Source organism: Trachypithecus francoisi, unplaced genomic scaffold (genome assembly GCF_009764315.1).
Source record: "Trachypithecus francoisi isolate TF-2019V2 unplaced genomic scaffold, Tfra_2.0 Lachesis_group8, whole genome shotgun sequence".
NCBI lineage: Eukaryota > Metazoa > Chordata > Mammalia > Primates > Cercopithecidae > Trachypithecus > Trachypithecus francoisi.
The window spans coordinates 79,631,295-79,650,582 of NW_022681473.1; the positions used below are offsets into that span (position 1 = coordinate 79,631,295).

The following is a 19,288-nucleotide window of genomic DNA, read 5'->3' on the forward strand; positions in this document are numbered from 1 at the left end:
TAAAAAAGAATGAAATCATGTCCTTTACAGAAATGTGGATGGAGCTGGAGGCTGTAATGCTAAGCCAATTAATGCAGCATCAGAAAACCAAATGCTATATATTCTTACTTACATGCGGGAGCTAAGCACTGAACACACATAGGCATCAGTATGGGAAACATAGACTCTGGATTACTTGAGGGTGAGAGGGATGGGTTAAAAAACTACCTCTTGGGGGCGGTCTCTAGGTTTGGGGGCCTGTCTCGCCTGTCTTCTCCGGATCGCTCCTCCTGCTCCTCTTCTGCTCCTGGTAGGCCTTGCGCCCACCGAGTTACCTGCCCTCAAGCTTCTGCCCAGAGAAGCACAGCCGCAGGGGCACGTCCTGTCACTCTGCCCCGCCATTTACCCTCCCCTGAGCCCGGGTGCCTGGCTCAGGACTCTCGGTGCAAGAAGACCTGGGACCCCGCACCTGCCTGCCCTACCCAGCGCTTCTGCTCTGGCGTGCGAAGCACCACACCCTCCTCTGCCCTGTGCCGGGCCTGGAGGCGCTCCTTTCAGATCCCAGCCGCCACCACAGCGGCTGCCGCAAGCGGGAGGGTGTGACATAGGGATGGCTTTCCCAGCTGGCTGCCACGCAGGAGCTCTAGTTGCTTAGCTCGCCTCGTGGAGAGACCTGAAATCAAGGCATGACTTAACAGCTTATCTTGTAAGAGAAAAGCTCAACTCAAAGGCAGATTGCTAGACCAGACTTTGTTACAAGCAGGACTGCGATGATGCTTATAGCACTGAAGTGAACTCCAGGCTAGGTACAGAAAGTGGCTTCTCTGCTTTCCCTCCCAAGTACAAGTGTATACACGTTGCAGACTTGAATCACTGAAGATGTAAGCCAGCTGTTACTCTCATATTGGGAGACACCCTGTGGACAACGTGAAGACTGTCCCTTATCAAAGTCTTTAGTAAACAGGAAGGAGTCAAGGTTAAAGAATGTGTTTGATTACCCGGACTGCAGTATTTTGGAAAATGAACCAAGGCCTGGGTTTTACTCTGGAAGTCTGCCCTGCCTGCTTCTGTAATCTGGTGCTTGCATCCAGATCTTGGCCTTTTATGGACACTGTATGTTACTCTTATGATTCTCTGCTCTTCTGTTAGTTCACACATGGTACCTTATTTCATTTCTGAGCCACTCTCTGCCGTCCAGAAACTTAGTGGACCTATAGAACTCTGTTGTTCTGCTAAACCTGTGACCACTCATATCTCAAGGTCGCATAATATAAAAAATAGAAGAGAAGCATGGAATATATTAAGATTCATCAGGGGACTTTGACAATTTTTTTCTCTTAACTCCTCCCTTTTGAGTTACTACCAATGCATTTTCAACGATAGGTCGATGTTGTTGTAAGTGGCCCTGTAACAGTATCCACAGCAGTTCCTGGTGATTTTGCTTCACCACAAAGCATGTTATTACAGCAGAAGAAAAAAGTGCTGTTTTCATTGGCTGCAGCGAACCAGAGAGTAACCCCAAAGCTGAGGTGTGCTCTAAAATCCAGGGAAAGTGGCTGAAGCATTCCACAAAGAATTACTAAATCCTTCCATCTTTAAATTTTGAATGTATCCTTAAAGGACAAGAAATCATACAAATATGTGGCTTATAATCCTGTCACACCTGAATTAAAAGTTGAACCCATTGGCCAAAAGCTCCTTGTGAGTCACCTTTCTTCAGATGATTTTGACATTCTTCATCCTGCTTGTTCACAGGTATTAGTTTTTTTTTTTTCACATATTCCTCTAACCTTGGAGTGTGTGGTTAGTGGGGTATCAGCTCCTCAAGTGTGTTGGCTAAAGGACAAGCAGGATATTGCCCCAGGAAGCAACTGGAGAAGGTTGTATTCTTATGTTGCCACAGATAGCATTGACCCAGTGGACTCTGGAAACTATTCCTGCATGATGGGAAACACGACTGGAGATGTGAAATATGTAACATACATGGTTAATGTTCTTGAATATGTTCCCATTTCTAAAGGACTACAGGATCAGATAGTGTCTCTGGTGCCACAGTACATGTTACCTGTCATATTCATGGAAACCCACCTCCCAGCCATAACTGGTTTTATATTGCACAGCCTATTCATCCTTCCCCATGACATCTAATTGCAGGAAATTGACTGAAAGTCAGTGGGGTTATTGTGGAAGATACTGGGCTGTATCAGTGTTTAGCAGATAATGGGATTGGATTTATGCAGTCTACTGGAAGACTTGAAATTGAAAAAGACAATGGATTCAAACCAGTTATAATCATGGCACCAGCAACTGCAAAGGTGATAGGTGAAGACTTTGTCATTCTGTCCTGCCATGCCACTGAGCTGCCAGTTTTGGTCATTCCTTGGTTATGACAGCTGTGGGTTAATAGCCAGCCATCTTGCTTAAGTCCTTAGACCTAAATCCCAAAAGTCACACTTATCAAGGTCTGCAATCTTGGACCTGAAGCCTGGCTGCTTCCTCATGTCCCAAGTTGACTCAAGCTCTCTCCATATTTAGGATGTGACTCAGAAACATGTGGGGAAACAGCTTTTATCTCAGGTTAAAACAAATGTCTCTCTCTTTAATCCACGCTTACTGGAAAGGTCCAGTGGATAACTCAGCTACAGGTTTCTGAACTTCTGGCTTTTGAGGGAAAGACTTTGTCACCCTCTATGCTGAAGGTATTCTGTGTACTATGAACCCCAGTCAGTGGCTCTTAATATCAAGAAACCTTGGGAAGTTCTGAAGAAACAAGGCATTCAGAAGGCTTGCATGAATAGTTGGCAGCGACATATATACATCAGAAGGGAGTTCCTGACAAGAATGCACTGACATTTTTTATCTCAGTGTCCTAGAATTACTGTGTCTGTTCCTGGTCATCTTGAAGGAGATGGACCACCCCTTCCACCTCTCTACTCCAGTATTGTGTGCATCTACCTCAGTGATTTTGCTGTATTGTGTTCATAATGATTGTCCAGTTGATACCAAATCTTGAAGAAAATTTCCAAAAGAATATTAACGTGGTCAATTGTTGATTGCCCTTTTACAGGAATCTGGAACTTGAATGGTGTTTCTATAAGGGGCTCGTTGGATCTCATGTTTTACAGGACCCTGAGTCTCTGGATATAGAGCCTCAGTGTCCACTTCTTAGGAAAAATAGGTGTAGTAGGTTATATTCCTCCCCCATTCTCTCTAAAAAGTGCCAAAATATATATTCCATCCCCATTGTCTTTCTATGATGTAGCTTCAAGACTGCTACTGCTGTGTGTGTTCTAGTCTCTTTACTTTGTGTAGGGTTGTGACTATAGCTGATGTTTTACTCTGTAGCATAATGGTAGTATAGACTTCTCCTGACTCTATGGGAATCTTCACTGTGGAAAATTATCCACCATGCTGTGAGCAAGGCCAAGCGACTACCTGGAGAGGCCGTTTGAATATATTCTAGGCAACAGCCCCAACCAAAGAACCCCAGACATCAGCCAGGATCATCTGCTGGACTGGAAGTAGAATGTTTGTTTCCATTATTTAATCAGTGATCGTGAAAATGACCATTTGGTGGGTAGACAGACTCAATGGACTCACTACAAACTGGGTTTTCATCAGAACTGGGTTATGTTTGTTTTGTTTTTTGATTTGGCTTAATTTAGTTAGTTGTTTTTTTCCCTGATACTAATATGTTTCCACTGTAACATGAGGTGATGGCTATGTCTCAGGTCTCTAGATTATCAATGAGAATTCACAGTCTGTGTGAATTGGAAGTATAAACACATTTAAAACAGACAGTCTGCTCATCTCTCTATTTTTCCCTGGGTGATGGTGTTTGCTTTAATAAACAGCTACAGAATTCCATGTGGGTTAAACCCTTTTGGTTCTTGCTCAGACATTGCCAGCAACTTCTCAGAGAAGAGATAGGCTGTACCATTAGCCTATGTCTGTAGGTGGATATTCTATGTAGGTTTTTGTAGAGTGTTCTGATGTTCACACAATGATAAAATTGCCTAATAATGCATTTCTCAGAATGTATTTTGTTGTCATAGGATGCATGACTGTTAAATTCCTATTCTAGCCCAAAGATTCAGTGAAAACTTCTGTGTAAAGTACATTTTTCCCCCTAAAGTGATGAGGTGTAGAATTTACTGTATTAATAGGAGGGAACTTTCACACTTACAAGTGCATTGTACAAAATCCTGTCTGTCCATGATGTGCAAATTTTGTTCCTGCATGAGATCATTAAGTTGGAAACATACACCCACATATTTCCAGAGTTCCATCCAATCAATTCACAAATACTTGAAAATCACAATACATATTTTAGGAAATGGGCCATAGGAGATTATTTTAATTGTAAGAAAATGTACAGAAAGGTTTTGCATTTCACATATTTTCTATTTAATAACAACAAAATGAAGTGACACGAAAATAGACTAAAACCTGAACAGTATGATTTCTTTGTATCAACAGTGAAGGGGTCCCTTGTACATGGAGCTCCCAAAGAGTCAGGTTTCTTAATCCTGATCATCTGTGGCCAGTGTAAAAGAAAGGCCTAACAGGAAAATTTAAGGAGCCAGCTGAGTAACTCCATATGAGGGAACTCCTGGTGACATTCAAAAAACTCACACTTCCACTTTCAAAATCAAGAAACACACCAACCCGGCCCAGAGGTTTCTCTACATAGTGAGGAAACATTGGGGAGGTGGTCAAGAGACTGAAACGATTATCCACCTTCACACACAAAAGAAGAAATATGTCCTTAGATGTAACCATTGTGCTATTCTTCCTTATCCAGGAGTCCTTACAGACTCCCAGAGCCCAGTCCCAAGAGTTGTCCACATCCAGCTCCCAGTAGTGTTTCCCAGAGAAGAAGACCCGGGTTCCCCATGCAGCAAAATAGTCAGATCTGTCAGAATTCAGAGATCCACGTCTAAGCATCAAACTTCTCACATCCTCAAACAGCCTGATATTGTGATTGGTTACTTCCCAAGTGAAGGTAATTTCCACTGTAGAAAAAAGAGAATGTTCAAGTGAAAAGTAGTTTATAAATTCTCATGTTCACATAAGAAAGAGACTCTCACTAGAATACACAGGTCAAGATTACAAAGAAACTTCTGTCTGGAAAAATGTTGGAATCAAAGGTGTTAGGGTATCTGCACAAGTAATTGGTTAAACTACAATGATCACAATTTCTATAAACTCAAAAAGTATAAAGGGGAGGAAGGTCACATCCATGTCTAGTTGAGCGACCTTTCGTAACAACTGAAAAACTGGAAGCTCTTGCACTGCAGCCAAATCCATAGCAATAAAATTAACCTCCATTGCCTCTTCTCTGTCAGGGCAGAGCAGGAGGCTGGGGACAGGAGATGAGGTGGGGAGCATTCCTAGACCCAAATAAAAAGTTACCATTTTGCCAGAAATATTATAATCTGTCACTAAAGCTAGCAAATTCATACTTAAAGAGAAAATCTGAATCTGCCTTCTGAAAAGTGCAGATTCCTTGCAAGAATTATTTGACTTTCATGTCAGATTCAGGCACAGACTTCTTTTATCTGCTGGATTTATCATGATCTATCCTGGAGTTCTATCTAAGGCCTCATCAACCACCAAATCACATTTCTATGGTTCACAGATTCTCAGTATTTGCGCTGTTATATAAGATACTCATGTATGCTTTAGTTGATTAAATGCACATGATTAAAATTATAAATGCTATGAAACTTCACCTGAAATGTATTTAAAAAAAACACTGTCATTCAAATCAGCCATTAACTGCACTGAATTTGAAGTTGAAATGTTCTGAACTAATTCAGTTCTGTATACTTCATGTAATAATTGTATACATGAAATTGTATCATGGTTGAACCATACATGAATGGTTCTAAGTCCTAAAGAGCCCTTCTGCATGTTTTACTTTTCTAAGTAATTTGTTATATGGCTGATTCCACCATTTTTTATTTAGTTTTGTCTTTTTGATGATAGTGAAACTATAAATATAAATACCTATTCACAGACTAGTCTCTTATTCTAGATGAAAGATGATTACACTGGAAAACTGCCCATAGAAAACCATAATTGAAGGCATATCATGTTGATCCCACCAAGAGTGCGACACTCACCTCGGAAGCATTTGAACCTGTCCACCAGTCCAGTGATGGGCCCTGCAGTGAGCTCTGGATTGACAGGCTGGGGCATGTGCAGCAGCACAGACTCACTCCTGCAAGGAAGTAGGTTGAGTTGTTTATGTTTCTGATGTCTGTGTTTAAGAAATAGATTCCAACAGAAAATGCTTCATTCAAAGCCATTTCTGATATTGTAATGTACCTTCACAATCCTAGGATGGGTTTGTGGCTCTTAGGGAATATTTCTAAATATTCACTCCATTTCTAACCTACTGCCACTGAAAGATAAATGCCTCTCTCCCTATCTGCCACCAAATAGTTTATCTCTAATTAGGATTCTGAATCCTAAAACCAGGCAATTGTATTCTAGCAACTTCTGCATGGAACTCTTCAAAACATAGCCTCCTGAGTCACTTGGAAAAGTAAGAAAAGGTTAATGTCTGACAAAAGGCATAGGTAACATTCAACATACCACACAAACACATGAGTACACACACATACACACACAATCACATTGACACATTATGTCATGGTGTGTTATGGTGTTAGTAAACTATGTTTTCACTTTGTTGGAAACAGCTTGATGTTTTTCATAGCATGCTTTGTGTTCCAGCTTGCATGGATGACCAAAAACATACCTTGCCACCATGTCTCCCAAATCCTGTAGAGAGAGAGAGAGAAAGAAAAAATGACTTCTTTAGAAAGTTGTTATTCTTGTTGGATGAGGTGGCTCACACCTGTAATCCCAGCACTTTGGGAGGCCAAGGTGGGTGGATCACCTGAGGTCAGGAGTTCCACACTAGCCTGGACAACATGGCAAAAACCCATCTCTACTAAAAATACAAACAAATTAGCTGGATGTGGTGGTGCATGCCTGTAGTTCCAGCTACTCAGGAGGCTGAGGCAGGAGAATTGCTTGAACCAAGGAGGCAGGCGTTGCAGCAAGCTGAGATTGGGCCACTGCACTTCAGCCTGGGTGACAGAAGACTGGGAGACATACTCTGTCTCAAAACAAACAAACAAACAAACAAAAAAGTTGTTATTCTGCCCATGTGTCTTAAGGTTTTGAAAACTTTAGATTTACCACATACTATCACTGCAACCTTTTTAAATGTATTCTCATCTCTAACAATTATACAAGTAAGACCTGTTGACAGAATCTATTTCTGATAAATTCAGGACCCAGAATTTGAGTGAGAGAGAAAGGTGTGAGTAGTGACTGCACATTGCTGCAGCTGTCTACAAAGTGGTCTTTTTCAGTGCTAGTCCCCATAGGATAATGTGGCTCAAATCAGGAGCATTTCAAACATAGGCCTTCCCAAAAGGGAGAAGAAGGAAATGTTAGTTTTTCCCTAATTTCTGCATATTATCCAATGGAGACAAAAATTGAATTTTCAAATGAATTTTTTTCTTCCAGAGTTTGAATGAAATGTGCTAGAGGAGAAAACGTGTGGTAGAAAATGTTCTATGGAAATCTAATTGCACAATTCCATAAAGCTCTCTTTCCATTATTAGGTTAGGAGTTATAGTTTATCTCTATAATCCATGGGAATGACTCCATCATCAATGCAGGAGACGAATAAATAATGTATTTGGTACCCGATGGAAAGCAAAGATATAAAGGCCAGCTAACACAAAGTGCCTCAAGGGTCACCCTCAGTTCTTATGTGGAGCAGCTCCACATCTGGTTTATGACACATTTCCATTAGTTCCTGATACATTTCTTTCAAGTGTTTACTCTTTTGATCCATGTTGATCCAACTTCTCTGGAGTTGTTGAAAAATCTCTTGGTACTCCTTATTCATCTGTGTAAATGTTGTTTTTCTTCTTTATGGAGAACTGGATGCAGCTTCCTATACTCATCCCCGATCATCTGTGCCCGTAATACCACATGGCCCTGTAGAGACGTGGATTTTGTCGGTTACATACCCAGGCTACTTCCACCTCACAGAACCCACAAATTCATCTCCTCATTCCTTCTTTTATTTTCCATCATTTACAAACAGTATGATGAGTTAAGCAAGATCTTCCTTCAAAATTTATGTAATTCATCAATTCCTGAACACCTATAAGTAGCACTTTAGATTTAAATGTTTAAATATATGTCCTCTCAAATCTGAAATACCATTAGAAAACAACTAAAATTTATGATTGTTAAATTGTCATCAATAATACATATAATCTTTGTTACTCAATTAGTTTGTAGTATCAAATCTTTGTACTTCACAGCCTAAACAATCACTCTTAGTAGAAATGTTGTTAGTGTATTATAATTAGGATCAGAAGCCATCACACAAAAAGGATCTTAGTAAAAAATTTAACCCCCATCTCTCAAACCGACTACCTCTTTTCTGTCTCCTATCTTTCTTCCGTCAAAAGCCATAGGCTCTGTATTGCCCTGCCATTCTAAGAACATGAATCTCCATTCCATTGTGTCTCTCCTCTCAATATTGACATAGTTGTTCTCTCACTCTCCCTGTCATTTTTTATCCCTTCTCCTCAGCTATTCATCATGTTACATTTTCTCCTACTTGAACTGACATCATCTGGGTCCTTTGCTATCAGATTTCACCAGCACAGGCACATTTCTTAAATTACTGTTCCCACCTGATTTCTTCCCCCTGGACAACATCATGTTCACCATTAAATACATTTATTTTTCATTATATACTATGTAATTAATATTACATAATTCATCTTATTCAGAAAACTCTGCCTGAAATACTTATTAATTTTAACCACATACTTGCCCTTCAGAATTTATATTTATTTTTTTCTTTATCTGAAAAACATTTCCAAAAAACCTGAACAATCGTTGTATTGAACAGTCTGGTTGTTTTCCAGCCTATGAATAAACACATGACAAAATCTGGCATATGAGAATTTCAACTCAAGTTGCTAATATAAATGTTGTCAGCATGCCTGTCTCAAGCTGGTCATGAGGACTCAGTCTCAAACCTACCCTCCAGAGGAAGGCTGTTCTTCTCTCCTCATTTAGATTTCTCTGATTTTCTTGAATCTTTTTCCATAAAATCCTCATTTGCTTTAAGAGCTTCTCCTGCAAAAGAATTATGAGGTTGAACAACAGAAAGTCAAATACCGTAGATTCCACACTCTGAGTGGTATACACAGGCAAGGGATATAATATATAAATACATTAGAGAGGGGAAAAAATTTCACTGTTCATCCTCAATTGATATTTTTCAATTCTGAGGTTTCAGAATGTAGAACAGTTTAGGGAACTGAAGAGTGAAGATTCCCTGTAACCTGGCTAATGTTCAGTGAAACATCCTGCTTCAGAACCCACTATGCTAGCCCCCTGATTTTGTAGTGTGCTATTCCCATACTCGCTTGTCCAGTAATATTAAATAGATTTCCAAAATACGTTTCTTTGCACTTGTAGTTTTGGTAACTTTTCAATGCCTTTAGCATTGAACTGTAGAGTCAATAATAATGACATTTACTTATTCACCCTCTGTTTGGGTACAAGCTCTATGAAGGAAGGTAGAATTGCATATTTTATTCAAAATTTCATCACTGGTACCTAGAACAGCACCTGGCACTCAGTAAAGAATGGAGTAATCACCACGATGATTCTCATCGTCCTTCTAATCTCTTTACCTCTGGCACCCTCCAGCTTTCAGGTGATCGCAGAGCCATCTCTTACCCGGTGTTCCTCAGCTGCCCCTTCAATGGGATGGTGTTTGTGAGCCCCATGCTCCTGAGAGTTGGAGCACAGCAAACAGAGCAGACTCTTTTCCACATCACAGAACGTCTTCTTTGTTTCCCTGTGGGTCCCACATATTTGTTTCTCAGAGCTCAGGAATTGCCAGAGACTGGCTTTTCTCGCGATGGTCGCTAAATTCTTCAGAAGAATATTGGTTTTGAAGTCCTGTTTCTGTGATGGTTCGCTGCATGCAGGGCAGTTGGCAGGACTTTGGGCTTCTTCCCAGGAAAGGCAGAGACAGGGCCTACAGAAGCTGTGCCCACAGCAGACGGTGACCGGGTCTACCAGGTAGTTCCAACAGATGACACAGATGAGTTCCTTCTGGAAGGCATGTGAGAAGTCTGAGTCCATTTTCCTAAGGAAAGAAAACCACAAGAATTTAATCTTCTACCCTGCAGAGACAAAGATCCAAGCAAAGTTTGAATCAGGTTGTGATTGAATAATATCCTTTTTTTCTAGAGAAGTATAGGCTTTAATTTGCAATGACAGAAATAGGAAAAATAGAAAACTAAGGCACAAAGAGACATCAACCTCTAGAAAAAATGACTGTTCTCCAATCAACACATGTCCAGCTTTCCAAACTCTACTTTCTTGCATAGAAGAATGTCGGATTTTCTGAGATGTTAGTGTCCACTAAATTGCTTAGGTTTCAAGGGTTTCATCAACCTATAAACTCGAGAGGTGAGTCTGAATGATCTGAAAATCAGTAACACTCTTAATTGCCAGTAATTGGTTTAGAGAAGGAAAGCTCACTAAGCTCTTCTACTTTCATTATTTTCTTTAACTACAACAACCATCTATAATGACTTTTCCAGAAGGACCCTGCTTGAAAATGTTAGAGCAGAACTCATACCTTGACCCAAATCAGAAAAAGCTAGCCTTTAATCTCCAAGGCAAAACAGTCAAATCAGGGTAGGGTACCTCTCCAAGGTAAAGTTAAGAATCATTGTTTTTCTAGGCTGCTATGTTAATTCAATCAACAAAAACTTTCTGGCATGTTTACTGTTCCTGCACCGTCTGTTAATTTGGGGATATACTGGTTAATATTACAACATCCTTAAAAGACAGATAATTAAATTTACAAAAAGATAATTATAATTGAAGCATTATCATTACTCTTTCACACAGTCAAAAAAACAGTAAGTATCATGCAATAATAATAGGCGCTTGAGGCCAGATGCCGTGGCTCACGCCTGTAATCCAACCACTTTGGGAGGCCGAGGCCGCTGAGGCTGGTGGATCACGAGGTCAGGAGATGGAGACCATCCAGGCTCACATGGTGAAATTCTGTCTCTTCTAAAAAATACAAAACATTAGCCAGGCGTGGTGGCGGGCGCCAGTAGCTGTAGTGCCAGCTACTCAGGAGGCTGAGGCAGGAGAATGGCGTGAACCCCGGAGGCGGAGCTTGCAGTGAGCCAAGATGGCGCCATAGCACTCCAGCCTGTGCGACAGAGCAAGACTCCGTCTCCAAAAAAAAAATAATAAAAGTAAAACATTGGCACTAGACAATAAGTCAGCATTTTAAGTGAATGTATATTTTGCTAAAATAAAAATAAAAACCTAGGCCAGGCAAGGTGACTCAAGCCTGTAATCCCAGAATTTTGGGAGGCCAATCAGGCAGGTATTTTAAGCTCAGGAGCTCTGGACTGGCGACACAGCAAAATGCCTACATCATTCTGTCTCTAAAAATACTTACATAAATTTAAAAAAATAGGCCCAGCGACGTCACGCACGCCTGTAACCCCAGCACTTTAGAAGGCCGAGGTGGGCGGATCACAAGATCAAGAAATCGAGACCATCCTGGCCAACATAAAGAAACCCCGTCTCTACTAAAAAAAATACACAAATTAGATGGGCGTGGTGGCAGGCGCCTAGAGTCCCAGCTACTCTGGAGGCTGAGGCTGAAGAATCGTTTGAACCTGGAAGGCAAAGGTTGCAGTGGACCGAGATGACGCCACTGCTCTCCAGCCTGGCAATAGAGCATGATTCCATCTCAAAATAGATTAATTAATTAATTAATTAATTAAAATAAATAAATAGCTGAACATGGTGGCCCATGTGTAATCCATAAACCTACGGATTTTGTTTAATATAATTTTAACAAAGAAATGGAGCCATTTTTAAAACTCAGAAAATGAGATCGTTGAATCAAAAATAATCTAAGTTTGCAGATAAATTAAAGTCCCCAAATTTTGTTTTGGTTTGTAACCTAATAGTAGCTCCTACTCTGGAATTTGTGTACTTACTTCAAAAATGTATCTATGTTCTCACCAAAGCTTGCTGTCGAATATGATGAATTCCGCTCAGGGATGAGAGTCTCACAGTGCGGTGTTGGTAGCTTTTGGAAGTCTCCAAGACCAGTTGCAAAGTTGCTCTGTGGGCTCTGGAGAAGAATGAGCTTGGCTCCTGAAGTGTCCTTTTATAAAGCTCTGAAGACCACACCCCTTTCTTCCAATTGATTGCATTTCACAGGGCGTAGGTGGGTGTTAACATAGATGATTAAGGTTTTTCAAAATAGAAATTTTATTTTTATTTATATATATATATATATTTTGAAAGGATTCTGGCACTGTCACTGGCTAATTTTTTTTTTTTTTTTCATTTTTAGTAGAGAGTGGGTTTCTCCATGTTTGCCAGATGCTTCTGGAACTCCTGACTTCAAATGATCTGCCTGCCTCAGCCTACAAAAGTGCTGGGATTACAGGTGTGAGCCACACACCCAGATGATTGATTTTTATTTTAAAGTAAGAATTTAATCTAAGAACACCGTTGGCCTCCATTCCATAAGGGATATTTCTCCTGCTCCTCATGCTCCGGATAAAGCCTTCCAAGGGTCTCTCAACAACCACAGGATGTAGGATTCCCTCCTATATTACCTGGCACTGCCCAACCCAACTCAAGGGGTAATGGAGAATAAGTATAGAAAGCTCCATCTCAGGGACCTCCCTGGGCCAAGGTAGTGTAGGACATGTTGCTCTAAGGTTAATTGAAATGTATTTCTACTTGACAAAGTAATGATGACAGGGCTTCATCTGAATGCATTTATTCCACTGCTCGTGGAGAGGAGTGACATGCCATGTTGGACACATGAGAACATTCTCTGCCTAGTTACCAGTGGCTCCAGATCTTCATGCAGTCGTGGAAAACCATGCTGCAGATTCTGGAGAAGCAGCTCAGCCCTCATGCAGACAAGAGTTCTTCTAGAACCACATTGGCTATGCAAAAACTATCAGGTCCAGCAACAGTCTGAGCTGGATGAGAGATAGAGTAAAGCTCCCAGGAGCAGCAGAAGCTGTAAGGCAGGGAAAAGGCAAGGAAGAAACTCTAGATTTCAGGATGTCCCCTTTATATCTTTGAGAATCTCAGGACCCACAAGGCTCCTGTTTCTTTGTCTGACTCCTCTGGGATCCAGGAGTTTTCCTGGGTTAAACCATCCAGGGATAGGACAGGAGATGCCATTTGGTTCTAGGAGCAGAGGAGAGAAACTCAGCGGGGAGAGAGTTTCTACGGGAGGAAAATTCAGTTGAGCAGGTTTATAAGGTCACAGGACCAGATATGAGTAGAGTTCAGTGTACAGGTTTAGAAGCCATAGTTCCCCCAGAACTTCTGATTCTAACGTAAGTACATAGAGCCAATCAAATGAAGGAGGGGCAGGTCAAGAGAATTCTAAGACAAGGGAAATGAGGGATGAGTATTTGCAAGAGGGAGCTGTCAAGGACAATAGACAGACATTCTCCCCTCCTCCTATATTCAGAAACAAGAAATGAAACATAAAAGTGTTGCTTGTGCTCTGTGCCAAAGGCAGCAGAGCACTTGTCTCTGGTCTCCATATACACTTGTCATATTTACTTTCAGTATTCCGAGTAAGATTTTGATTCATTTCACACAAAATAAAACTCACCTACCATGTCTAAATTGCTATACATGTTATGAGACTTTACTGATCATAAATAAGTTACTCTCAACCTTGAGGCTTGGCTTAAATTTTCTCTATTCTCATTCCTTCTCCTTCATATCAGAAGCTTCATAATAGACAATGGGGGCAAATATGGTGTAGAGAAATAATCAGTTTAGATTGAGATATTTTTAATGTAGTTATCGCTTCCTAAAAAGATAGGAAAAAGCCAAAATACATACAATAGCCACCTGCCTTAATTTCTAGCATCCTTTAGGTATCTGCCCACAGATATGCTATATTATATCTTTTCTGAATACGATATTAAAAGTTCAGTTTTGTCTATGCTACTTTCTTTCTTTTCCTTTCCTGCTGTATTTTTCTCTAAAGCGCTTAACACAATGTGCCACTCTATCAAAAAAAAAATTTTTTTTTTTTTTCGAGACGGGGTCTTGCTCTATCACCCAGGCCTAAGTGTGGTGAAATATCAGCTCACTGCAGCCTTGACTTCCCAGGTTCAAGCAATCCTTTCACCTAAGCCGGTATCTGAGACTACAGAACTTGCCAAAACACCCAGCTAATTTTGTTTATCTTTTCTTAGAGATGGGCTCTCACTTTGTTGCTGAGGCTGGTCTCTAACTCTTAAGCACAAGTGATCCTACTACTTCAGAATCCTGAAGTGCTGATATTACATGCCAGAGCCACTGTCCCAGCTTCACTTTTTGAATGTTATACTTTGACTTGTTGACTTGTGTTTCTGACTCTACAACCTCACTAGCTCTTTAGGTGCAAGAAAATCTGTCTCTTTTTTTTCATTTCTGCATTGGCTTAGAATGCTTATTAAGACACAGTAGGCACTTGATATATTGAAGAAAAAACTATTGTAAGTAATATCATTAAATATATCACCTTTAAATAATCAGGATGACTTATGAATAATTAAGCTGATGATCTCTCTCTCTCTGTCTTTCAGACAGAGCTATTTGATTTATTTCTTAGTACATAGAAGTGTTCACAAAGAGCCACTGGATTTATTTCTTAGTGCTTAGAAGTGTCTTTAATATCATTTGTTTTTGGCCAGGCACGGTGGGTCATGCCTATAATCCCAGCATTTTGGGAGACCCAGGCGGGTAGATCACAAGGTCAGGAGATCGAGATTATCCTGGCTAACATGGTGAAACCCCATCTCTACTAAAAAAAAAAAATACAAAAAATTAGCCGGTCATGGTGTGGGGCGCCTGTAGTCTCAGCTATTCAGGAAGCTGAGGCAGGAGAATGGCGTGCACCCGGGGGGCGGAGCTTGCAGTGAGCCGGGATCACGCCATTGCACTCCAGCCTGGGCGACAGAGTGAGACTCCTCTCAAAAAAAAAAAAAAAAAAAAAAATTGTTTGTTTTTACTTTTCCATCAGGAAATTTGTACTCCTTTTAGAATGTATATGTACTTTCATTTCATCTTTTCTCTTAGCAGTATTCATTTTATGTTTGAATCAATAAATAATCAATACAAATTCTTCAGCCATGCATTTAGGCCCCATCTTGAACTACCCTATGCTACCTTTTCTGCTACATCTCTAAGCACTGCCTCTCTCATGATATATCTGTAAACCACATATGTGAACTATACGGAATTCCAATAGTATGATGGATCTTGTATATAGTTGCCAAACCCTCCTCCCCAGTTTACCTGCCTGAAATTCTCAGAAATTTCTCTCTCTTTTTTTTTTTTTTTGGAATGTAGTTTAATTTTATTTAGAAAATGGAAGAGAATATAGTTTTAAAACTTTTGACTTACATATACTGTTGATCCTTGAATAACACTGGTGGGAACTATGTGAGTCACTTATAATTGGAGTTTCTTCTGCTTCTGCCACCCCTGAGACAGAAACCCCTCCTTTTTCTCCTCCTTGTGAGCTTATTCAACATTAAGATGATGAAGATGAAAACCTTTATAATGATCCACTTCCACTAATTATATTCACTGTATTCATATTTTTTAACTTACCCATTGCCCCCACTTATGTTGTTGTTGTTCTTAAGAGACAGGTTCTCACACTGTCTCCCAAGCTGGAGTTCAGTGGTGCAATCTCAGCTCACTGCAGCCTCAAACTCCTGAGCTTGATCAATCTTTCCACCTCAGCCTCCAAAATCACTAGGATGACAGTCATGTGCCACAATGCCCAGCTAATATTTGTACTTAGATTTGTCGAGACAGAGTATCCCTATGTTGCCCACGATAGTCTACAACTCCAGGTCTCAAGCAATCTTCCCACCCAAGCCACCCAAATTTACGGGATTACAGGCATGAGCCAGTGCTCCTGGCCTTATTTATCTCTTTATTTCCATTTGTCCTTCCTTTCTAGGACTGTTGTGTGAACTGTCTTAGCCCATTCTATGAACATTTTTCTGCCATGGTCATGTGAAACACTACAAAATTGTTTTTGATGATTCTTCATGTTTTATGCTAAATATTCTAACACAGTAGTGTGATGTTTTTAAAAAGGACAAAAACACAATAGAAGGTTGGCTAGTGACAAGACTTTGATGATCAGAGTTGTGCTATAATTTATTGTAATGTAATAAAAATTCAGCACTTACTTGTAATGTGCCTTGGGACAAATCATTTAGTCACTTGATTTCTCAGACCTGTTTCCTCCTCTGTGAAATATCAATATCAACTGTATGTAGTTTATTTTAAATAATTAGGAAAATTATAAGTAATTACTTTAATACCGATCATGATTGCTGTGGTTACTATATCATTGCTACTATTGTATAATTGAACCACTTACCACTTTACATTTTTTTGTTGTTTGTTTTGTTGGTTGTTTTTCTTTGTTTTGCTTTGCTTGTTTTCTTTTGGAGACAGAGTTTCCCTCTGGAGCCCAGGCTGGAGTGCAGTGGCACCATCTCGGCTCACTGCAACCTCCGCCTGCTAGGTTCAAGAAATTCTCCTCCCTCAGCCTCCTGAGTAGCTGGGATTACAGGCACGTGCCACTGTGCCTGGCTAATTTTTTTGTATTTTTAGTAGAGAAGGGGTTTCACCATGCTGTCCAGGCTAGTCCTGAACTGTTGACCTCATGATCCACCCACCTTGGCCTCCCAAATTGCTGGGCTTGCAGGCTTGAGCCACCGCACCCAGCCACAGGAGTCTTTAGAGATGATTGAATGTGGAAGTTCAGTTGACAAGTGGCTGATTCAAATTGTTAAATTAGAAATATTCAGTGTTAGAATTGTAGAGTGCTCTTGTGTTTCTCCTCTATATCATTTGGGAACTAGTAAACAGCATACAGTGTTATCAACAGGCATGTCATCTATGTTCCAAGCAGCCACAGCAAGTATTCAGGGGAGTCCTTTCCAGGAATTTCTAATGCTCTGTTTGAAATGAAAAGCAAAGTGGACCCTTGCAAGGCTAGCAGAGAAGTGAAGAGAAAAATTTCTGTTGCAGCCTTCACAGTGCAGGCAGTTTCAGAGGCTTTGAAACAAGTAGCCTATGAGGATTCTTTAGAGAACCTATATTGAATTTGTGTGGTATATCACTCAGAAAGAATCATGATGGGTTCTACTGATGAATTTTTAAATTACTACGTCAGATATAAAGCTGGATATTATATACAGTTATGTGAGTGTCCATATATATGTTTGTGTATATGTTTTATTTTCTTGTAATGGATTAAAAAATAAAAAAATTAAAATTTATAATCCTACAAGGTTATTCTGAAGTAGAATAGTCAAACTCAGTATTAAATCCAAGGGGAATAGACAAATATCATAAAACTCTCATCTGGCATTATCGGGGAATCAAGTCTAATGTGTTCATGTCTCTTCACACATAGGAAAACATCAGTTTGTCATAGAGCACAGTGCGGAATATGCACAACTGCTCCAAGCCGGAGGTCTCATGCCCTGCCTGGGGCCTTCCCAAGGCTGAGAGGATCACAATCTCAGCACACTAGTTGGGACACTGGTTAAATTACACTTTTAGTAAATGTAATCCCTCTATAGCATAAGAAATCGTTATTTTTTAATTGAAAATATTTTATTTATATAAAAGACTATCATGTAACACACAAGTATAGAGAAAAATAATAATGAAATGAATATCTGTGAACTTATTAACCATATTAAGAAAATAACATTTCCAATACATTTGGGTTCCCCATGCACTAATGACAGTTGTATTTTTTCACTTTCTTTAATTTTATGTTTATATTTATTTCCCCTCTGTTATTCTTTATAATTTTATCACACACGGTTATATTATTTACATGTTTCATGGTTTGGCTTTAGGTATTTCTGAACTTTTTAAAATACAGTCATACCATGTATAGTTTTATGGTACTTGCTTTTTTTTTCCACTGGTCTTTAAGTGTTCAGATAGATAGATAGGTAAGTAGATAGAAAGATGGATAGCATTTATTCAAATGAAAGTAAGATTGTCCGTCAAGAAAGAGAAAACATATAATAATGTGAATGGGGAAAGTTAATATAAAGAATAATTAATTATAACAGCATTTGAGCAAGGACATATTGTCTAGTAGAATGTAAGGAGAAGTCTAAATAATATGTGGTGAGCACATATAAGGAATTGCCATTGTTTCCAGGGTGAAGTTGGAGTAGCCAATGAAGATTCCCCTCACCCCTCGGCCTCACTGAGTGTTTAGAAGTCGCTGTGCTGTTGCTCTTGAAAAACTTGCTTTAAATCCACACTTCAGAGCTCCCCAGATACTTACCTTCTGGGCCACTGGTGAAGCTATTTATGAAGAAATGTCATGTCAGACAGGCTCCACTGCAAATATGGAAAAGGGCAGTATCAGGAGAAGTTCGTGCCTGCTGAGTTCTCGTGGGCCCCAGTGAACTTTAGGAAGTGGGCGCTACAGCAGCAGCCTGAACTACACAATCTGGGCATTGGTGTATCCCTGTATGTCCTCTGGGCCAGACACTGGAGGTGTCATTTCCAAAGCAGATTGGAAGCGCTTATTTGGATTTTCTCTCCAAAGCTTTCTACTCACAAAGATTGACATCATAACACGTGGCAAAGGAAAAGTATTTAAAGGATCTAGATCTATTTATGTAAACAATCAAGAGTGATTTTGTAGTGGATAACCCAAAGTTGGATAAATGATGCATCATAAAATGTATTTATTCATTTTCTGCTGTTGTACATTTGGAATGATTTTTGTATTTTGATTTTTGTGAACATGTCTCCTAATGCAAATACTCAATAGATTTTCTTTCCTGACAGTATCTTCTGATAGGTGGAATGTCTGGGTTATAAAATTTGTGGATCATCAATTTTACTGGGCAATGCCACAGTGATTCATACTACTTTCACTTATTTATATTTCCACTGACAAGGTAATCATGTTATACAAAATAATAGAAGTACGGATGATTGTGGCAAGTTAAAGAAATACAAAGAACTCACCCTTACTAGAATCCAAGGCATTTGTGGGAGGAACAATTCGTACATTGAGCACCAAATACATCAAGTATGTTTTGCAAGACACTGAGAGGAATGTAACTACTTTCTTGTAGTTTATCAAAATCCCATAATG

The 19,288-nt window shown here is 39.8% G+C and overlaps 1 protein-coding gene across 1 annotated transcript; it reads right to left on the reverse strand.

Moving 5' to 3' along the window:
* Positions 1 to 4,512: 4,512 nt before the first annotated feature.
* Positions 4,513 to 10,241, reverse strand: LOC117080589 (tripartite motif-containing protein 43-like). The gene is given in 7 exon segments (XM_033205747.1): positions 4,513 to 4,994; positions 6,108 to 6,205; positions 6,749 to 6,778; positions 7,785 to 7,914; positions 7,917 to 8,007; positions 9,073 to 9,168; positions 9,778 to 10,241. Coding segments are annotated over 7 exon segments (1,338 nt in total). The 5' UTR covers positions 10,189 to 10,241.
* Between the last annotated feature and the right edge of the window lie 9,047 nt (positions 10,242 to 19,288).